The 22,779-nt window shown below is 43.2% G+C and overlaps 1 protein-coding gene and 1 long non-coding RNA gene across 6 annotated transcripts; both read right to left on the bottom strand.

The window, feature by feature from the left end:
- Positions 1–16,775: 16,775 nt before the first annotated feature.
- On the bottom strand, positions 16,776–18,507 carry LOC127343706 (anthocyanin 3'-O-beta-glucosyltransferase-like). The gene has a single exon (XM_051369897.2). The coding sequence runs from the start codon at positions 18,395–18,397 to the stop codon at positions 16,895–16,897; it is 1,503 nt and encodes a 500-aa protein (XP_051225857.1). The 5' UTR covers positions 18,398–18,507; the 3' UTR covers positions 16,776–16,894.
- A 280-nt stretch (positions 18,508–18,787) lies between these two features.
- On the bottom strand, positions 18,788–22,756 carry LOC127343707 (uncharacterized). 5 transcript variants are annotated; one of them, XR_011755810.1, is made up of 6 exons: positions 21,784–22,753; positions 21,640–21,687; positions 21,372–21,423; positions 20,229–20,296; positions 19,311–19,620; positions 18,788–19,192 (listed from the first exon to the last, which is right to left on the bottom strand). It is a non-coding gene; the product is annotated as an uncharacterized lncRNA (long non-coding RNA). The 5 variants fall into 5 exon arrangements; XR_011755809.1 differs by having other exon boundaries at positions 21,372–21,687; positions 21,784–22,756; XR_011755808.1 differs by having other exon boundaries at positions 21,640–22,751.
- Positions 22,757–22,779: the final 23 nt, after the last annotated feature.

Consider the following 22,779-nt stretch of genomic DNA (forward strand, 5'->3'; position numbering starts at 1 on the left):
TTGTTGGCCGATGTTTGTATCTTTATTGGTTTGCGAGGTGTTTTGCGCCAGGTCGAATAATTTTGTAGACTGTGTTTTGCGGAGGTTTATATATATATATATTGTTATTGCGGGTTACGAGCCCCCGAGCCTGTCGACGAAAAAGATGTATATCACCAATATCTTTACTATATTGCAGCACCGCGAGTCCGCCTCATTAAAAACCTTCCAGCCCCACTCGGTGCCCTAAAAGGAAAAGAGTGCGTCTGAAAACTCGCGGGCATTTCAGTACATTGTATGTTTACAAAGAGGATTATATTTCGACTTTAAGCGTAGAAACGCCTAAGTTGTGCCATGATGACCCACAAGTATAGGGGATCGCAACAGTCTTCGAGGGAAGTAAAACACAAATTTATTGATTCGACACAAGGGGAGGTAAAGAATACTTATAAGCCTTAACAACTGAGTTGTCAATTCAGCTGCACCTGGAAAGGCACTAGTAACAGGGGTGATGTGAAAGCAGCAGTAATATGAGAGCAATAGTAACAGTAACACAGCAGCAGTAGCAGTAACACAGAGGCGATGGCACCAGAAAATAGTTGATACTACTTCCAATGTCATGTAGAACGAGTATATGATGATGAGAGATGGACCGGGGATTCCCAGCGATCTACACTAGTGGTAACTCTCCAATAACAAGTGACAAGTGTTGGGTGAACAAATTACAGTTGGGCAATTGATAGGATTGAAATAGCATTAAGAAAGAACATCAAGATTATTAATCATGTAGGCATGTTTTCCATACATAGTCATACGTGCTCGCAATGAGAAACTTGCATAACATCTTTTGTCCTACCAGTCGGTGGCAGCCGGGCCTCAAGGGAATCTACTGGCTATTAAGGTACTCCTTTTAATAGAGCACCGGAGCAAAGCATTAACACTTGGTGAAAACATGTGATCCTCATACCTACGCCTTCCCCTCCAGTTATCCCAGTTGCTGTCACTCTAGGGCCTCGGGTTCCGGACATAGACATGTGCATACAACTTGTAGGTACAATCTAAGCAATAAGTATAGAGCTTAAATCTAAGATCATGCCACTCGTGCACTAGTGACAAGCATTAAACACAACAAGATTGCAACAACAATAACTTCACAAACTTATAGATAGACTAATCATAATGTAACAATCCATCGGATCCCAACAAACACAACACCGATTACATCAGATGGATCTCAATCATGTAAGGCAGCTCATGAGATCATTCTATTGAAGTACATGGGATAGAGAGTACCAACTAGCTACTGCTAGAACCCGTAGTCCATGGGGGAACTACTCATGGAGCATGATGGAGGCGGTGGCGTCGATGGAGATGGCTTCCGGGGGCACTTCCCCGTCCCGGCGGCATGCCGGAACAGAGATTCTGTCCCCTGAATTAGAGTTTCGCGATGGCGGTGGCACCACTGGAGTCTTTCTGGAGTTTCGTCAATTGGTGTCACGTTTTGTAACATCCCAAATTTCAATAAAAGAAAGTTAGAAGAATTCCAGAGAGCAAAATTTCAAACCAACAAAAACTTTTTAAATTGCATATAGTGCCATGCATAGGACTTGTGCATTTGAGTGATATGCCATGATGATTTTTATTATGTGTATAAGATAAACCCTAAAACCCTAAAGTGATCATAAGAAGATCACAAACCAAATAAAGCAAAAAGAGGAAGAAAATCAAATAAATGCAAAACCCTAAAAACCCTCACATATGCCCTATGGCATTTTTATAAATTTTGACCCTAGACCAATTTGGTCTTCACCATTAGTTGAATAATGTTACTAAACACTTACTACAACTTTTGGAATCAAAGAATCACAAATCAAATGGATTTCAAATACAAAACTTGCTCACATATGATAATGGTCAAAACTGCAAATTATAGCCTGATCACTACTTTGAGCCATTGCTATTCAATTTTCTCCAACCAAACCTTGCTAACTCTTTGCACCACATCCAAGTCAACATTAAGGTGAACACTTTTTTGTAAAGATCACCATGCCAAATTCTTTCTTGATCATTAGCTATGCTCATCCAAAGTTGCAACTTTTTAACATATGTAACAATCTCACACTTGTCAAATTTGGCAATTCTTTGAATTCAAAAATTCCACCACCACACCTCACCACCTCTGATCATTTCTAACTCAATGGGACACTCACAATTCAAAACTTGCCACCTTTTGAATGGAATCCAATTTGGACAAATTTGGCAAAATGCAAATATGGAACTATTATACACTATTTCAAATAGTGTTCTATCCCACCCTAATCTACCTCAAACCACCCTATCTGGTCCCCTTGCCCCCTCTCACACTAAATGCAACATAGTAACCCTAGGAGGGAGGGCACACATGGCATAGCACTAGTAATAGGGGTGATGTGAAAGCAGCAGTAATATGAGAGCAATAGTAACAGTAACACAGCAGCAGTAGCAATAACACAGAGGCGATGGCACCAGAAAATAGTTGATACTACTTCCAATGACATATAGAACGAGTATATGATGATGAGAGATGGACCGGGGTTCCCAGCGATCTACACTAGTGGTAACTCTCCAATAACAAGTGACAAGTGTTGGGTGAACAAATTACAGTTGGGAAATTGATAGGATTGAAAGCATTAAGAAAGAACATCAAGATTATTAATCATGTAGGCATGTTTTCCATATATAGTCATACGTGCTCGCAATGAGAAACTTGTACAACATCTTTTGTCCTACCAGCCGGTGGCAGCCGGGCCTCAAGGGAGTCTACTGGCTATTAAGGTACTCCTTTTAATAGAGCACCAGAGCAAAGCATTAACACTTGGTGAGAACATGTGATCCTCATATCACAGCCTTCCCCTCCGGTTGTCCCAATTTCTGTCACTTTGGGGCCTCAGGTTCCGGACAGCAATATGTGCAAACAACTTGTAGATAAAATCTAAGCAATAATTATAGAGCTTAAATCTAATATCATGCCACTCGGGCCCTAGTGACAAGCATTAAGCATAACAAGATTGCAGCAACAATAACTTCACAAACTTTATAGATAGACTAATCATAATGTATCATCCATCGGATCCCAACAAACACAACACCGATTACATCAGATGGATCTCAATCATGTAAGGCAGCTCATGAGATCATTGTATTGAAGTACATGGGGGAGAGAGTACCAACTAGCTACAGCTAGAACCCGTAGTCCATGGGGGAACTACTCACGGAGCATGATGGAGGCGGTGGCGTCGATAGAGATGGCTTCCGGGGGCACTTCCCCGTCCCGGCAGCGTGCCGGAACAGAGATTCTGTCCCTTGAATTGGAGTTTCGCGATGGCGGCGGCGCCCCTGGAGTCTTTCTGGAGTTTCGTCAATTTGTATCGCGTTTTTAGGTCGAAAGGTCTTATATAGGCGAAGAGGCGGCTGATGCGTGTGGTTGACACGTCCGTTGGGAACCCCAAGAGGAAGGTGTGATGCGCACAGCGGCAAGTTTCCCTCAGTAAGAAACCAAGGTTTAATCGAACCAGTAGGAGTCAAGAAGCACGTTGAAGGTTGATGGCGGCGGGATGTAGTGCGGCGCAACACCAGAGATTCCGGCGCCAACGTGGAACCTGCACAACACAACCAAAGTACTTTGCCCCAACGAAACAGTGAGGTTGTCAATCTCACCGGCTTGCTGTAACAAAGGATTAACCGTATTGTGTGGAAGATGATTGTTTGCAGAAAACAGTAGAACAAGTATTGCAGTAGATTGTATTTCAGTATAGAGAATTGGACCGGGGTCCACATTTCACTAGAGGTGTCTCTCCCATAAGATAAACAACATGTTGGGTGAACAAATTACAGTTGGGCAATTGACAAATAAAGAGGGCATGACCATGCACATACATATTATGATGAGTATAGTGAGATTTAATTGGGCATTACGACAAAGTACATAGACCGCCATCCAACTGCATCTATGCCTAAAAAGTCCACCTTCAGGTTATCATCCGAACCCCCTCCAGTATTAAGTTGCAAAGCAACAGACAATTGCATTAAGTATGGTGCGTAATGTAATCAACAACTACATCCTTAGACATAGCATCAATGTTTTATCCCTAGTGGCAACAGCACAACACAACCTTAGAACTTTCTGTCACTGTCCCAGGTGTCAATGCAGGCATGAACCCACTATCGAGCATAAATACTCCCTCTTGGAGTTACAAGCATCTACTTGGCCAGAGCATCTACTAGTAACGGAGAGCATGCAAGATCATAAACAACACATAGACATAACTTTGATAATCAACATAACAAGTATTCTCTATTCATCGGATCCCAACAAACGCAACATATAGAATTACAGATAGATGATCTTGATCATGTTAGGCAGCTCACAAGATCCGACAATGATAGCACAATGGGGAGAAGACAACCATCTAGCTACTGCTATGGACCCATAGTCCAGGGGTAGACTACTCACACATCACTCCGAAGGCGACCATGGCGGCGTAGAGTCCTCCGGGAGATGAATCCCCTCTCCGGCAGGGTGCCGGAGGCGATCTCCTGGATCCCCCGAGATGGGATCGGCGGCGGCGGCGTCTCTGGAAGGTTTTCCATATCGTGGCTCTCGGTACTGGGGGTTTCGCGACGGAGGCTTTAAGTAGGCGGAAGGGCAGGTCAGGAGGCGGCACGAGGGCCCCACACCACAGGGCCGCGCGGCCAAGGGGGGGGCCGCGCCGCCCTAGGGTGTGGCCCCCTCGTGGCCCCTCTTCGTCTCCTCTTCGGACTTCTGGAAGCTTCGTGGCAAAATAGGACCCTGGGCGTTGATTTCGTCCAATTCCGAGAATATTTCGTTACTAGGATTTCTGAAACCAAAAACAGCAGACAAAGAATCGGCACTTCGGCATCTTGTTAATAGGTTAGTTCCAGAAAATGCACGAATATGACATAAAGTGTGCATAAAACATGTAGATAACATCAATAATGTGGCATGGAACATAAGAAATTATCGATACGTCGGAGACGTATCAGCGGCGCAAGGAGGCGCCTGGGGCCCCCTCACCATAGGCTGGCGCGGCCAGGGGGCCACCCGCACCGCTTTATGGTGTGGGCCCCCTGCTGCCCGCCTCCGACTCTCCTTTGGTGTTCTGGAATCTTTCGGGAAAAATAAGATACTGGGTCTTTGTTTCGTCGAATTCCGAGAATATTGCCCGAACAGCCTTTCTGGAACCAAAAACAACAGAAAACAGGAACTGGCACTTCGGCATCTTGTTAATAGGTTAGTTCCGGAAAACGCATAAAAACATTATAAAGTGTGAGCAAAACATGTAGGTATTGTCATAAAACAAGCATGGAACATCAGAAATTATAGATATGTTGGAGACGTATCAGCATCCCCAAGCTTAGTTCCTACTCGCCCTCGAGGAGGTAAACGATAAAAAGAATAATTTCTGTAGTGACATGCTACTTACATGACCTTGATCATACTATTGTAAAGCATATGATATGAATGAAGTGACTCAAGGCAATGATCTATAGTTGCTAACAAATAGATAACATATAGCAAAAAAAATCATGAATAGTACTTTCAAGACAACCATCAAAACTCATAAAGCAATAAATTCAAAGTAAAGGCATCAAAGCAACACAAAGGAAGATTTAAGTTTCAGCGGTTGCTTTCAACTTTCAACATGCATATCTCATGGATAATTGTCAACACAAAGTAATATGATGAATGCAAATAAGCAAGTATGTAGGAATCAATGCACACAGTTGACACAAGTGTTTGCTTCTAAGATAGAAAGAAGTAGGTAAACTGACTCAACATAAAAGTAAAATAATGGCCCTTCGCAAAGGGAAGCAGGGATAAAATCGTGTGCTAGAGCTTTTCAAGTTTTGAAATCATATAGAGAGTATAAAAGTAAAGTTTTGAGAGGTGTTTGTTGTTGTCAATGAATGGTAGTGGGCACTCTAACTCCCTCATCAAACAGACTTTCAAAGAGCGGCTCCCATGAAGGACGTTATCTCTACCAGCAAGGTAGATCATCCCTCTTCTCTTTTGTTTACACATGTACTTTAGTTTAGTTTAATTATTTTTGGGTGACACTCCTTCCAACCTTTTGCTTTCACAAGCCATGGCTAACCGAATCCTCGGGTGCCTTCCAACAATCACATACCATGAAGGAGTGTCTATTTATTTTAGTTTTATTTAGATATGACACTCCTCCCAACCTTTGCTTTCTCAAGCCATGGCTAACCGAATCCTCGGGTGCCTTCCAACATTTCACATACCATGGAGGAGTGTCTATTTGCAAAATTAAGTTGCTTACTGATAAATCAGGGCAAAACATGTGAAGAGAATTATTAATGAAAGTTAATTAATTGGGGCTGGGAACCCCATTGCCAGCTCTTTTGCAAATTATTGGATAAGCGGATGAAGCCACTAGTCCATTGGTGAAAGCTGCCCAACAAGATTGAAAGATAAAACACCACATACTTCCTCATGAGCTATAAAACATTGACACAAATAAGAGATGATAAATTTTGAATTGTTTAAAGGTAGCACATGAAGTATTTACTTGGAATGGCAGGAAATACCACATAGTAGGTAGGTATGGTGGACACACATGGCATAGGTTTTGGCTCAAGGTTTTGGATGCACGAGAAGCATTCCCTCTTAGTACAAGGCTTTGGCTAGCAAGGTTATTTGAAGCAAACACAAGTATGAACCGGTACAGCAAAACTTACATAAAAACATATTGCAAGCATTATAAGACTCTACACTGTCTTCCTTGTTGCTCAAACACTTTTACCAGAAAATATCTAGACCTTAGAGAGACCAATCATGTAAACCAATTTCAACAAGCTCTACGGTAGTTCTCCACTAATAGGTCCAAACTACATGATGCAAGAGCTTAAACTTGATCTACTTGAGAGCTCAAAACAATTGCCAAGTATCAAATTATCCAAGACAATATGAGGCATTTTCTGTTTCCAACCAAATAGCAATAAATGCAACAACTTCCAACTTTTGCCATTGGACATTAAAAATAAGAGCGAAGAACACTAGTGTTCATATGAAAAAGCGGACCATGTCTCTCTCCCAAACAAGGATTGCTAGGATCCGAATTTATTCAAAAACAAACAAAAATAAAAACATACAGATGCTCCAAGTAAAGCACATAAGATGTGACCGAATAAAAATATAGTTTCAATAGAAGAAACCTGATAAATTGTTGATGAAGAAGGGGATGCCTTGGGCATCCACAAGCTTAGAGGCTTGAGTCTTCTTGAAATATGCAGGGATGAACCACGGGGGCATCCCCAAGCTTAGAATTTTCACTCTTCTTGATCATATATCATCCTCCTCTCTTGACCCTTGAAAACTTCCTTCACACCAAACTTCTCATAAAATTCATTAGAGGGGTTAGTACTCAAAAAACTTTAATCCACCTTGGTACTGTAGTGACACATTGCAAGAACTCAATAAAACATTAGCTACAGCTCTCCACGTCTAGAAAGCCTTGCTTAAAGTCCACAAGAGACAATGCAAAAAACAGAGACATAATCTGTCAAAACAGAACAGCTAGTAAAGACGAATTTTTAAGAGTTACTGCCGTTGCTCAAATCAGAAAACTCAAAACTAATGAAAGTTGCATACATATCTGAGGAACACGCACGTAAATTGGCAGATTTTTCTGAGTTACCTACAGAGAACCCTGCCCAAATTCGTGACAGATAGAAATCTGTTTCTGCGCAGAAATCCAAATCTAGTATCAACCTTCTATTAGAGACTTCACTTGGCACGACATTGCAATAAAATAAAGATAAGAAGATGTTGCTACAGTAGTAACAACTTCCAAGACACAACAAAACAGTAGCAAAATAAAGACATGGGTTATCTCCCAAGAAGTGCTTTATTTATAGCCATTAAGATGGGCTCAGCAATTTCCTTGGCCCCTGGGGGTTTCTGTGTACTGCTTGCGTGCTAGTATGCCCTGCATATCTATGCAGCGCTAGAAAAGTTCGGCAGTCCTTCTGCAGATGCCCTGACTGCCTCTTTCCATTGTTGTCGAGGTAAAAGTGCATTTGGCATGGTCCATTTAAGAGATCCTCGGGTGATACATACGGCCTCTGAAACCTTGGTCCATTATTTTGCCTATTGGGACGGGAGCCATCCTTGTATTCACTTCGCTGCTCACCACTCTTTTGATAATCATCTCGATTGTTTCCCCCACTATTTCCTCGAAAACCAGCCGATATTTGGCAGGGAGCATCATAATCTGAGAACTGTCGAGGGAATCGTCGCCTATTTTGAAAGTTTCGATTGCGCTCATCCTCAGGTGATCTATGCCGCTTGTTATGAACAGCATCTTCTCCATTCGCCCAGCGATTCGCTATTTCCATGAGTGCTGCTATTGTTTTTGGTTGGTTCTTCCCAAATCCTCGACAAAGTCCCTCCTTCGAATTCCAGCAACAAATGCATCTATTGCTCTCTCGTCAGATATGTTCTCCGCTGAGTTTTTGATGATGTTCCACCTCTGGATATACGTCCTCATTGATTCGTCGTATTTCTGTCAACAAGCCCTAAGCTGCTCCAATGATGCGGGTTTTTTACACGTGGATCAGAAATTCTTCACAAATATATCCTCAAAACTTTCCCAGCTGTCGATAGAACCAGGAGGCAGCTTCTTTATCCACGATCGCGCGGCTCCACTCAAGTGTACTTGAATGCTCTGCATGGCTGTTGCTCTAGTTCCACCCATCAGCTTTACCGTCTCTAGGTAGTCAATTAGCCAATCCTCAGGATCTTGCAAGCCATCGAATTTTTTTGTAATTATCGGGTAGCTTAAACCCTGATGGAACTCGAGTTTTGCGGACTCGTCTCGTAAAGCATGGGAGCCCGCACATATCCTCTTCGTCAACCTCTGGTGAGTGCCGACGTTCCCTTCTTTCGTGTCGTGCTCTGTCCACCCTTGCTTGCGTCGCTATGTCTCTTGCCTCACTCGTTCTCGCAGGATCTTGCACCGCTGCAGTAGATCGTGGACTATTTTTCCTTGCAGATCCTTCGGGAGGTGTACTTGCGAACGCTGTTCCCATGGCTCCAACTCCCGCCATGGCCATGTTATAAAGCGCTTCTCTTGGATCTCCAGGAGGTGGCCTGAATGCCAGGATGAAAGCTTGTGTCACCATATATCCAGCTTCTGGTGTTTTCGGAATAATATTCCCCCTTGTATCTATCGACATAAAGGATATATCGAGGTTTTGAACTAGGTTCTCCCTCTCAGCCTCAGGTATATGTTGCAGTCGAGACCTTGCTCTATTCCGAGCTGCTCTGTGACTGTCTCCTCCCGAAGTACCTGATTGTCGACTCAACTCCGCTCTTCGCCTGCTTGATGCGGAAGCCGCAGCTTGCCTCCTATCCAACTCAACTTTTTGTTTTTCGAGCTCTCGCCTAGCACGGGCGAGTCTATATTGATATGCTTGCAATTCTTCCGCTGTTGCAGTTACAGTCATTGGTTCTGTGCCATCAATAGCTCTTGCAACTCTATCCCAAACTGTCTGCGCCTCGCGTAAGATCAGCGGGATCGACGTACGAATTTCCCGCGTTATAGAAGTCCTCTGATGTCTCCTCTTGTGGTCGGCTTGTATCTCCGATTGCATAGATTTTATGATACTTTGAACTTTGACCTTTATCGGGATTGTTGACACTGTCGTATAGATCGGCGAAGACCTCTCCAACGGAAGTGGATTTGTCGATGAAGCTGAAGCTGTCGACGCTGTCTGAGTCGCTGCTTATATTGGGGTCCGCAGACGACTCGAAGGACATGTTGTCGAAGATCTTGGCGAGCTTTTGGCTTGCCGTAGTTTTTATGAAGCGTGGCGGAGAAATCTCCTCATCGCCTGTCTCGGACGATGACGATGAATCCGAAAAATTGGAACCGATCGTCGACGGTTCCGACGAAATCGGAACCTCGAGACGATACGATCCTTCTTTCTCGACGCGGAAGTGGAACCTTCCGAACATCATCTCCATAGGCTCCTCAAGATACGCATATGAATCCAAACGGGAGGGCGGGTGAGGAACAAAATCGACTAGATCAATTTCGATCTGTTTACCTCTATCCATCGCGTTGCTTGCTACCGAAGAAGTCGACGATCTTGAACGTGACATCGAGATCAGCTCCTTGTGGCCTCTAATTCCCACGGATGGCGCCAATTGACAAGGGATTAACTTGTCAATGCCTACGGATTTTAGACTAGGGTTTAGTTGGAAGTAGAGGGCAAGTAGATCTCAAAGGTTCAGCCGGAAAAGTACTCGACTACTAGAAAACTAGGGTTGCGTTGACAATAGAATCGATTCTTTCTTTGTCCCTCCACTCCCCCTTATATAGGAGGCGGAGCCGAGGGTTTCGTGATACACAAGTTACATAGTTCGAGAGACTATTTGAGTCCGTCCCATAATAGCTACGAGTCAATATTCCCAATACAATTCTATCTTTCCAAACTATCTCCTGACTGGGCTTTCGGGCTTCATAATTTTCGGGTCGTGGGCCTTCAGTAAAACCCCGGGTACCATCTTCGGCAGGCCCATTGAGGATGCCTATGTCATAAGGAAACCAGTGCAAAAGCTCAAGACATTTCTCTCTCTCATACTCCATTGTTGAGCTCCAAATCCTTCAGATCTCCCTCCTCCTCCACCCAAACTCAAATCCCTCCGGGGAAAAGATAGAGGAGGCCTTGATCTACCATTCCACCAAGAAAAATCTTGTTCCACCTTGTATTCGTCAAGACACTTGCTCTCTATGGTTCCTTGGAAACCCCAGGTGGGCAAGAGAGGTCCGGAAGCATCCGGACTGTGGATTTTCTCCTGACAAGATTGTGAAGGTTTGGAGGCTACCTCAAAGTCTACCACAAGTGAGTGAGCTATTCCTTCGTGGGATAGGCTCTGGAGAATAGGGTGAGCCTTCGTGGCGTTGGGGAATCCTTCGTGGGACCTCCACCCCTCCAAACGTGACGTAACTTCTTGCAAAGGAAGGGAACACGGGAATAAACCCTCGTCTCCGCGTGCTATCGGTTATCTCTAAACCGAACTCCTTACTTGTGATATAATCGCCTGTGAGAGCCTTCGTGCTTGAGTTACTTGTATCTTCATATAGGTTGCCTCACCTAGTTGCATTAGGCTCACCTTTATATTCCGCAAAGCCTAATATTGCAACGAAAGAATTAAAATTTGTAGAAACCTATTCACCCCCTCTAGGTTTACCATCTCTGAACTTTCAATTGGTATGAGAGCCTGGACTCTTTTTAAGGGCTTCACAGCCTTAAGAGTGAGATGGATAAACTATTCGAGGGTCTGGATGAAGACTCTAACCTTTCGGTTAGGGAGATGAAATCCAGATTCTTGGCATATAATGCTGAGAAAAAGTTGAAGGAGGATGAAGTCCAAAGCCAAATGGCACAAATGACTACCATGCTTAAGAACCTGACTAGTGGAACTTCTAGTGGGACTTCGGTTCCTCTGGAAGGTTTCCATCAAGTCAATCGTGACTATCCCAAAAACACTTCATCCATGCCTCATATAAACCATAGTGGGAATGTTCCCCATTTTGATGGAACTCACTTTCCTTTTTGGAAATCTTCTATGGAGTCTCATATTCGTAGCTGCAGTGTGGAGTTGTTGGAGATCATTGTTGATGGATACCGGAAGCCACAATATCCCATTCGGTTGACCTCCACCGAATTCTACAACCGTCAACTCAATGCCTCTGCAATTGACAAGATTAGGAGTGGCATCAACCGCAAGCTCCTTGATCAAGTCAATGACATTGACTCCGCTAAAGAGTTGTGGGATCCAATCGTAGTACTCCATGAGGGAACCGATCTAATCCAATCAGCTCTTTATGAGTCAGCAAAGACTGAGGCAACTATCTTCATGATTAGACAAGGAGAATCCGTGGCCGATGCCTATGGAAGGCTTGGTGCTCTGAGAGTGAAGGTCAAGGGCCTTGGATGTGAGAAATACAACGATGGTTTTGAGATGAATGAAGCATTAATAAAGTCCAAGGTCATTGCCATGATTGCATTCAGGCAAAAGGACACCGATCTTGCACTCAACTTGCAAATCATTACCAAGAGCGCTGATCTGAACGCAGATGATCTAGTCTCCTATGTGGCAGCCAATGAGAACATGGCCAAGACAGGAGAAAGGCTCATGGCAATGAACCATATTGATGAAGCCTCACACAACCTTTCCCTGAAGGCTAGAGCGGATCATGAAAAAGAAGAAGACTATGAAATTGAAGAGGATGAAGAGATGACATCAACTAGTGACATCGCGACCGACTTTGCCTTCTTTGCTAAGAAGTAGAAGACGAAGCTTCCAATATTCTTCAATGAGAAGAAGAAGAGAACGTGCTACAACTGTGATGAAGATGGTCACTTTGCAAATGAGTACCCTTAGGAGAAAAGGGTAGACAAGCCAAAGTTTGTCAAAGGAGTCAAGCCAAGATTGAAGCCAAACCCAATCAATGATCGATACAAGAAGAACAAGGGAAGAGCCTTTGTTGGGGCTGAGTACACCTCTGATGAAGAAGAAGATGAGGAGAAGGAGGCCGGAGTGGCTGGTTTGGCTTTCTCCAAACCCGAGTCACTCTTCACATATGACTACTCCAAGGATTACTCCACGGAGAATGATGTTGGTTCTTCCTTCATGGCAAGAACAACTCATGATGATGACTCTTCCTCCTCTACGGTCGTCGGCTCTTGTCTAATGGCAAGAGAAACAAAGGTGATGGAATCCCCACCCTCTCTATCTAGCATTCTTGATGATGATGAAACTGAGAATCAAGAAGAGTTAGCTATTCTTAAAGAACTTTACAACGTAAGATGCACTCTTCGTGGTGATGCTCTTGTCAAGTTTGATTTCTTGATGGACTCCCTCAAAGAAAAGGATGAGACCACTGAATAATAAAGAACAAAGATTCAATCTCCTAAGACAAGAGCTAAAAACCGAAAGGTGCATATCTCAAGGCCTTAAACAACAAACTGAAACCTTTGAACTTGATAAAGTTATGGACCTAGAAACTATTGAAAGGGCTCAATTATTGGCCCAAGAGCTCGATGCTTCAAAGAAGGAGCTTGAAGTTGCTCATGCTTCTCTCACTAGGGATCTTGACCACCTTGAAAGGGCTAACAAGCTTGTTAAGGATGAGCTCAAGAAACTTGGAGAGAACCATGACATACTTCAAGAAACCTACAAGAAGGCTCTTGGATCAATGAATGATCACATTGTTGTTGAAAAGTTTGCTAGTTCCTCCACCTCTTTTACTAGGATGGTGTCACAAAAAAGGGAACCAGTGTTACCTTTTCTTTCCCCCTTTAGCATATATCTATACTATGTAAACGTCAAACATGAACCAACAGGAACAAAAAAATTAACTTTATATGCCTTTCAGTATTTATTGAAGGTAATTTTTTTAATCTATGTTCAGTGTTAAATCATAATCATTAGTATGGTTCAAGCAGAGTTAGATATCTGAAATGTTGATGCTTTACAGATCAATAACAGTGGATAAGCATGGAACAAATGGAAGGAGGTCGGATGAGTACCCACCTGAGCATGATGATACTATCCAGATTATCTACCATAGCCCGAAAGGTGCCCTCAATTCTTTGAATATCAATAGATTACGAAGATTTTCTCGATTTGAAGATAAAAAATAAAATAGTCTCCAGAAAGATCTTAAAACCAAGATTATTGATTTTAGACCAACAACCTCTCCCAGCAGGTAGTGCTGATAACGAAGGCTGAGACTGAACGAAAAATGGGGAGCAACGGCTACAAGAGATAAACAGAGTAAACTACACCTCTTAGGCTCTTATAGTTTACTACCATAACAATATTACAGATCTGAGTGCCTTATTTTTGTTTTCCACTTTTCAGCGAAAATGTGCTCAACCATGTAAATTAGGGACAATAACTTTTGTACCAGAATCTGTATAATCTAGGCAGTAGCATGATTACTGATCACTTCCATTGAAGTCTTATACTTCACAGGTATCTCAGGTCACAGAACAAGCTTCTTGCCAGATTCTACCATTATGATATTTGTGGACGACAATCATTGCTACTGTTCTAAATGGCAAGTTTGTATGTTTAGTCAAGTTGAGTTGCTTCTTGATTATTGCTTATCTATTCTGGAGAGCTGCAAGCCAGGTATACTCCTGACTGACCTTTCAACTGACAGGATGGGTATGAGTTTGGAATTTTCTAGGCAAAATTTGGTAGATAACTTGATATCAAGATGCCTCTGGCAAGGTGGCCGATATCGAGGTACCACTGATTCGGGAAAGAACATTTAGAACCTTGATGAGCCTCGCAAATTGATTGCAGTGTCTCCCTTGACCCTTTTTCCTTGGTGAATGGGGCAAATATGTGGCCCACTAATGCATCGTGAGTTGATTTGCAGGTTAAGAGGCATCAGAAAAATAGGAAACTCTGGTGGATAATTTTCAGAGAGGTGCGTAAATGGTGGCAGAGAGGTACAAACTGCTATTATGCAGGCCAATCAGTTTTGGAGGTTTTAGTTCTATTAGTATTGTGCACAACATATTCGTACAACTCATAGGTCTGGGTTTGCCCTTGTGAATCTGTTTCTCCGAAACTCAAACTGTACTTAGGTGGTGGATTGGTTGTTGTTGGCAAATGGTCCTCTTTCATATGCAACGGTATAGAGCATGCATTGGGAAGAATATAGATAATATTTTTCATACTAGGTAGTCTAATATGTCGGAGGGAGATTCGATTTGATGTTTCATATGTTGCAATTTACTCATCACAATAAAAATTTCGATGTGTTTCCCTATTGCAATCTTATAACTATCCCAACTATCCCATGTACGACTTATGTTAGCAAAAACCCCAATTGCGTGTTTGAGGTTTGAAGTAAAAAATGTGTGTATTACCTCTTGATAAGAAAGCAATATGAGTATTGGTTCTCCATTACTTGGTCGTAAAAGCTTGCACAATATTATTCATTCACCTTGCTCAGACTACTCATCATACAATTAGCCTTTGGCTATCATTTCACCATCTAACTAAGTTTCAATAATCCGCCTGATTTATCTGAAACCGAGCTTAAGTTTATGTCTCTTTCTATGGTTCTTCTCCCTTTTTTTTTGGTTGTCTCTCAGTGAAGTTTTTTTCTGGAAAAACGCAAAAATAACTAATTTACCAGTAGCACTAGCTAAAAAATTGTTGTGTTCTTTGAAACTGACGGTTCTGAAAGATGAAGATGACAATGATGCTAGCATATTATGATGATATTTGAGCTATAAAAAAGTGTGTAATCATTTATCAATGCCCAATATTGATTCTGCTTGCTTGTAACAATGTTCCATCTGAAAATAATTTGCCTCAAAAGATTTCTTATTGATTTTTACTCTGACGTATATATTTACCTAGGATAACTTCTCAACTAAGGAAAAACATGAATTATTGATTTTGCATGCCCTAAATTAAGCATGCAAGACTGTGTATGAACATGAGCAAGCTACAGTCTGCTCGCTGAAGCATACCTTGGTCTTGATTGTTTCTATATTGGTTCAACCGAGGAGCTTCAAAAGGTAACTCGATAGACTTGTTTTTCTTGTTGGTAGTCCAAGTAAAGAATATATATGCAAGGAAAATTGTTGTATAATCATTGTATGTCATCATCTTAGGTGTTCACTTCTGTTGGTGTCCAAATGGCTGCAATGTCGAAGAATGGTAGAATACGTACATGCTCTAATTTGATATTCAGATATTTGGCAAAAGCTATAAACTGCACTATTGTATGATATGTTGCAAGCGTGAGGATCTAACCATGCTTAACCAGTGGATTAGTCTCACTATCTGCCTGCTAAATAATGATGGGTTCATGAGAATTACCATGCTTAACCAATGGATTAGTCTCACTACCTGCCTGCTAAATAATGATGGGTTCATGAGAATCCCATCTGCACCATCACTCTGCTTACATAAGAAGATGCAAGGTGAATAAGGAGATGAACAACTAGAAGAAAGGTCCCTAGAATGCACGTGGAGATGACGGTAGTTGCTGGAATAGGGAAGATCTGGAAAGATGTTGATGTTAATTTACACAAGGTGTTTAAAAATGATGACTTGTCAACATGGCTCTATGGTTTTTTTTTTTTTTTTGTCCTGTAGTCCAAACTGAGTTCACGCTTCTGTTTAACTCGACATTTTTTTTGATTCGTGGACATTGGGTGCAGTTCTGCCCTTGCCAAATCTAAAACAAACCGCGCATTCATGCTTGTAGTGATATTAGACATGGTGGAAAGCGAGAAGGATGTCATAAGCAAAGAAACCCTAAACTGCATGACTTTTTCCTTGTTGGATGTTGTTACTCACACTGAAATGTTGCAATTACATATGCGATGACATAGAAACCTGAGATTTCGTGGCAACGCACGAGCGTTCAACTAGTATGGAGTAGTATATTATCTAATTGAAGTTAGATAATGCCATCACAAAAAAGGGAACCAGTACTACTGGCATTGGGGAAAGATGTTGTATATGGAAAAATTGCACTTTGATGGCAGTTTTACTATATAATAATTCAGTAGGTCTTTTGCTTAAGCTGACTTCTCGTAGGTTTAGCATTATTGTTTTACTAATTACTTCATCCGGTCCTTTTTAATTAACTTAAATTTAGTACAAAGTCATACTAAATTTGAGTTAATTAAAAGAGACTGGAGGGGTAGATGCCATGGCATGTCTGTTGATGCTGCAACACTATGATCATCGGTCAGGAATTTGATGGGAATCAATCAATCAAACAGGTTCAATATATGTTGCCAAACACACACAAAACGAGCTGGGCCATCGGATTAGAATCCATCAGGTGTGTGAGATGTCTTCTCCAACCTTCGCATGGCTTCGCCGGGCCATCATCAACTCGTCTATCAGCCTTCCAACATCATGGTAGGATGATCCGTCGTTCTCTACCGCTCTCCGTGCCTCCGCGCCGAGATCTTTGGCCCTCTTTCGTATCGCATCGCCTTCCTCGGTGCTGTCCATCAGTCTCCCGATGGATTCAGCGATCACCTCGCCGGCGATCACCTCGTGGGCCTCGACGGACGACGCGTAGTCCTTGGCGCCGATGCTGACACCGATCTTGAGGACCTCCACGACGAGCTTCTCGTTGTAGAACTGATCCGCGTACCGCGGCCACGTGACCATGGGAACGCCGGCGCTCACGGCCTCCAGGGTCGAGTTCCAGCCGCAGTGCGTGACGAAGCCGCCGAGGGCCGGGTGGTTCAGGATGAGCATCTGCGGCGCCCAGCCTCGGACGATGAAGCCGCGGTCGCCGTGCGCCATTAGCTCGGCGAAGCCTTGGGGCATCCACTCTGAAGAGTCTGGGACGCCTGCGCGGCCAACCACCCACATGAAGTTTTTGCCTGAGAGGTCGAGGCCGCGAGCGAGTTCGTGCAGCTCCGCCGGTGAGAAGCTGGTCATCGAGCCGAAGGAGACGTACACCACCGAGCCAGGCTGCTTGGTGTCCAGCCACCGTAGGCAGCCGTCCGCGTCCGGCGAGGGCGCGCTGGTGCCTCTTCCGGCCTTGTCGTTGCTGGCGAGTGCGACCGGCCCGACGAGCCACGCGCGGCGACCGAGCGTCGTGTGGTAGTGCTCGACGTAGGATGGCTCCAGGGCTTGGAAGCTATTGACCACCTCGCCGAGGCTCCTCTGGTCTGCGGCGTTGATCCTCTGGAACATCGCCCAGTGGTCTGGCCTCTTGGCCGGGTCCAACATTTGGCGCCGCCGCAGCTCGACACGGTGCGGCAGGCCAGGCAGGGAAATGAGGGCGTCGGGGTCGTCGGGGGCGGTCTCCACCGGGTTGTTGCGCAGCATGCTATCGCTGCAGGAGCGCGCGAACATGCTGCTGCCGAGGAACACCAGGCGCGGGACGCCGTGCTCGGCGGCGGCGTCCGCGGACCAGTAGAAGAAACTGTCGGAGACGGCCGCGTCGGGGCGGGAGTCGGCCAAGAACCGATCAAAGGGCTCTCGCAGCTGCGTCACCGCTTGGTAGAACTTGTCGCGGTCGTCCTGGGACGCAAGGGCCATGCCGTTCTCGACACCCGGGGGTAGGCCGACGTCAGGGAAAGGCACGACGGAGATATCGATGGCCGGGCAGTCGGTACCACGGAGAGCGTCGTTGGCACTGTCCACGGCCGACCGTATGATGGCTGCGTTGACGGGCGTGGTGAGTATGGTGCACCTGACGCCCCGGGAGGCGAAGAGCACGGCCATGTCGGCCATCGGAATGAGGTGGCCGGGGGCTAGGAACGGGAAGAAGAGGATGTGCAGCGGTGACTGCTGGTGCTGGACATCTTTGGCAGCCATGGCTAGCTGCGTCACGACGCCGGTCAACTACGGTGCATATGAGGATGAGAATGAGGATAGCACAACCGCACCTTTCGGACTTACGCTATCCTAAAGTTTGGGCTTATATAATGGCGTGAGAGTATTATTATATACTAGATTTAGATGTGCGCCTTGGCGCACGACCCCGTAAAGCTCGTGTCGATATTTATTTTGTATTAGAACAATGGTAAATTTATCTGTTAATATGGTAATACATATTTTAGGTTTTGCAAAATGCATCTATTAGTATGAAATTAGAATAAATCACACGAAACTACAAACAAAGCTACAAACACTCATATATAGCCAGGAAAATAGGGGAAACATAGTAACACAACAAACATTTACATATGTAAATAGGGGAATATATTGTAGCAAATAATGCCTCCGTGTTAATATATAAGATGTTTTAGATATTTTCGACCAGGTGAAAAGGAAGCAAAATTACATCGGTACACTGCCGAATCGCGATCCAACATTGTGGTCTTCAATAACGATCCTATCACTGTCCAACGATCTTATCACTGTCCTCTTCTATCTTCCACCTCGGCAGCACCTCCGCCTCGATCCATCAGGTCACCCAGATTCATCTGGTCATCATGCCGCCTAGATCTCCAGGCAGCACCTTCTTCCCTATGTAGCACCTGCGCCACGATCTCCACTGGCCGTCAGGACGCCTAGATCCCCTCTGGCCATTAGGTCACCCTACTCTAACACATCACACCACCTAGCCAAGAACCTGCACCTCTGTGATTTTGCTCTTCTCCTCCAGCCCTGGAACAATTAGTGACCCACTACCGTCACTTGCAAAACTCAAGAATGATAGTGCCATACTTGCTAGCCTTGGAAACCATCAGAAATTTAGGAACCTATGAAAATTTCAACTCATTACCTTCGAAATTGTATCCGGATAATGTTGGGACTTTGCCTTGGTGACCCAGAGGAACGCGACCTCAGTCATCTTGAGATGCCTCTTGGGGAACTTGCACCGGCCACCAAAGACGCCCGCAAGTCCAAAGTTGGGTGGGCAGAAGTCGGTCGCCGTCAAGACGATGGTTGGGCTACCGAGGCACCAGAGCTCGTAGCAGCCACCACAGACGCTGCCTTATCGAACAGCTCGTCGCTCAGGCCGACTGTGTACTGTGTACGGTGTACCTCCGTAGCTGAAGATGTCAGGCCCGCATACCCATGAGCACCACCACCTTCAAAGTTTCAGACAACCATTTTATAAGAACATTTTCCTGTTTCTAACATAGAACAAAGAAAGATTTGACACTCACAATATGTAAATGACATTCTATGTGAACCATAACAGAGTACATTTTTGAAGAATCTTGAGAAGAAAAAAACAGAGTCGGTTTCAATGGAGGAAAGTACACTGCATGATTTCAAGGCATGCGAAAAGTTCATGTCGTAGCAGCTTGCATATGAGGATTTTCAAAGCATTAAATGTGCATTATTACCACTTCTTACGCTAAGAGAAACAAATTTAGTAAAAAAATGCACTAAGGCTCCACTCCCTTATTAGTTTTCTTAAGGCTGATTAGGATTGTACTAACACAGTATAGGACCAAAGTAAATGAAGAAATGCAGATAGAGCAGTAACATGGTAGTGTTTGGTTAACAAGCATGCATACTCCAGAATGCATGTACAACACTGATTATTGTTTGGTTGCAATGATTTTGGAGTACTTCACAAATTAGTTAAGGGCAGACTCAAAAATCTCTTTAAGAAACACTGATTTGGTACAACACAGAGCCAAGAAGCTCAGCAACTTGCCAAATAATGAGATCCAGACAAGAAGCTTACCATAATTATTCCACAAAACAGAAGAGACACTTATCTTTCCGAAATTGGTCCAACACAAGAGTAGCTTTCTGGAAAATAAAAAGAACAAGCATCCCAAGTAAACAATAAACCCTGCCATAGTATCTCATCAATCCCAAGCATAAATATGCAGAAAATACATCCTCAATGGACCCTTCTTGTGTTACAGAAACTTGATGGAATATTGTTGATAGAGCATGGATTGGCAGTGTGGCGATACATGTACAAGTAGATACTGAACTCTGAAAGCAATGGAAGTCTAAAAAATTCATGCTACTGAGACACAACAATTTAATTGAGCCATGCTAAACTGAGAACCAAATGTTTCAGCCATAATGGGAAATGTGTAACTCTCTAATTGACCACATAAGATCTACCGGAAAGCACACTGAAATTTAATGCATACGTTCAAATTTCTTGTTTTGGAAGGTTTGGTTTGGTGGCAGTGGAGTACAACTGGAATGCATATGTTAGTTCTGAATGTGATTTAGGGATGCGCCTTGGCACAGTCCCGTGGCTCTCGCGCACCACTTTCTATTCTTTATGATGCTAATACATAATCGATGGGAAAGCAATAGCGCGTTTATGAATTTTCCGCTGCAATTCACACAGAAAATATGAGATCCAAGAAGAATGGGTCTAGGAGTTAAAATGGTACTACCTCTGTTCGGAACTATAATATGTCTTGGTAGCTTCCCAAAACATACTATATGTCAGAACGGAGGTAATAATTTATTTGGATTGAGGTGATGCCTTACCATCCTAATTTTATTGTGTGAGTTGTATCACGTATAGGAAGGCATAGAAAGACACAAAAAGGCAGAGGGGTTCAGTTGCATCATGCAATCACAGTATTCAGTATTGTAAAAAGCATCAAGATATGTCTTCTATTGGCTTGTCTTCACTTGAGATATTTGCCCATGGTGAGCATAGATAGTTAGGTTAATACCCATTGGAGCTAATCATTGCTCACAAATACAAATAAGTTGGATGAAGCAAAAACAACTCATTGCTAGAATCTACTGGTAATACAGAAGGTATACTCAGCTTATTCTTGCAAGGAAGCAATCAACAAATATATGCACAAAAAACTCTGGAAAGAAGGAAAAATAAAGCAATACGTACATGGCAATCTTTTTGTCCATGGTGAAGGCACAATTTTTGTGTAAAGAAAACCCTGCATTCAAATAAAAGATATATCCAGTTTGAGCAGAAGGACATGCCAACAGCTAATGCGTTTACCCAATGATGAAGTGAACGACTATTGGCCCTAATAATCAATAATCTAACTAATAATTTTGCAGATAGAGAAGCAGAAGGTGTCAGATAACCATATATAACCTTTCATTTGAAGGATCATCAGATCTAACTTATACAGAGATGCTGACATTACCTTGTGAAGAACCGGGAATGTTTCCACATAGGTTAAAAGCTCATAGGCCTTGCACAAAGAAGTCAAGAGTAAGCTCATAACCTTGTGAAGTAAGCATAACGGTAAACCAACAAATGATCATCAAATAAGAACACGTAAGAATACCGTTGTAAATCATAGAGGCTGGAAATCGTACACAGATGTATCAAGAAAAACACTCCAGGGAAGAACAAGAACGACCAAGCAGATGCAAGCGAAAGAAATAAACCAACATCTAAACCACAATGCACAAGTAATAAAGCTGGTCAAAAAACAACAACAACACTACAGAGTTAAGAAAGGGAAAGTATAGAAATAGCAACTGCTGTGCGGCAACCTTTTATTTCTATGAATAAAACTAATTAAAGGGAAACAAAGACTTCTGAGAGCTTTATTTGTTCACAACCAAGAAGCAACCAAATAGAAGCAAGCGTAACAAAGAAAAGGTGGGAAACACCAACGTGTGCGCACCGAGGCATTTTTTCCATGAAAATAACTCGATAATAAAACAAGAAACAAACACCCAGAAGCAATGCCGAGAAACGGGAAAAAGGGACCAACACAGAAGCAGGTATAAGGGACAACAAATTAGAGAAAGCACAACGTTTGGGCACTAATCCTTTTTTTTCATGTATAAATACACATTAAAAGGAAAGAAACAACCATACAAAAGGCATAAATAGCCAGAAACAAGAATACGTATGAATATCATGGTAAGATCCTAGAGGCTGAATTTCTACATCGATGTATGAAGAACAAGAACAACAAAGAAAGGATTAAGAAATAAAAGGTACAGAAGCAGCAATAGTTTTGCGACAACCTTTTATTTCCATGAACACAAACTAACCAAAGATAAACAAGGGCTTTTATGGTACTATATATCTGCTCACAACAGAGATGCAACCGAACCGAAGCAACACTGAAACTTCAACTGTAATGTTAATAAAAAAAATCTGTCACACATTCTCAGTCCTGGCAGGAGAAGCCTAAGCACCAAGCAAAAAAGTAAAACATGTGCTCATAAGTATCATCCTTCAGGGTGAATCCAAAAATAACGATATGCATGGGAAATGTATATCATATCGCAGTCTAGAAGGAGCTTTACCGGAGGGAAAAAGGCTC

Source organism: Lolium perenne, chromosome 3 (genome assembly GCF_019359855.2).
Source record: "Lolium perenne isolate Kyuss_39 chromosome 3, Kyuss_2.0, whole genome shotgun sequence".
NCBI lineage: Eukaryota > Viridiplantae > Streptophyta > Magnoliopsida > Poales > Poaceae > Lolium > Lolium perenne.

What these genes read in the sequence shown, in the direction of transcription:
- LOC127343706 (XM_051369897.2), bottom strand. Translation starts at nt 18,397, where the DNA reads ATGGCTGCCAAAGATGTCCAGCACCAGCAGTCACCGCTGCACATCCTC.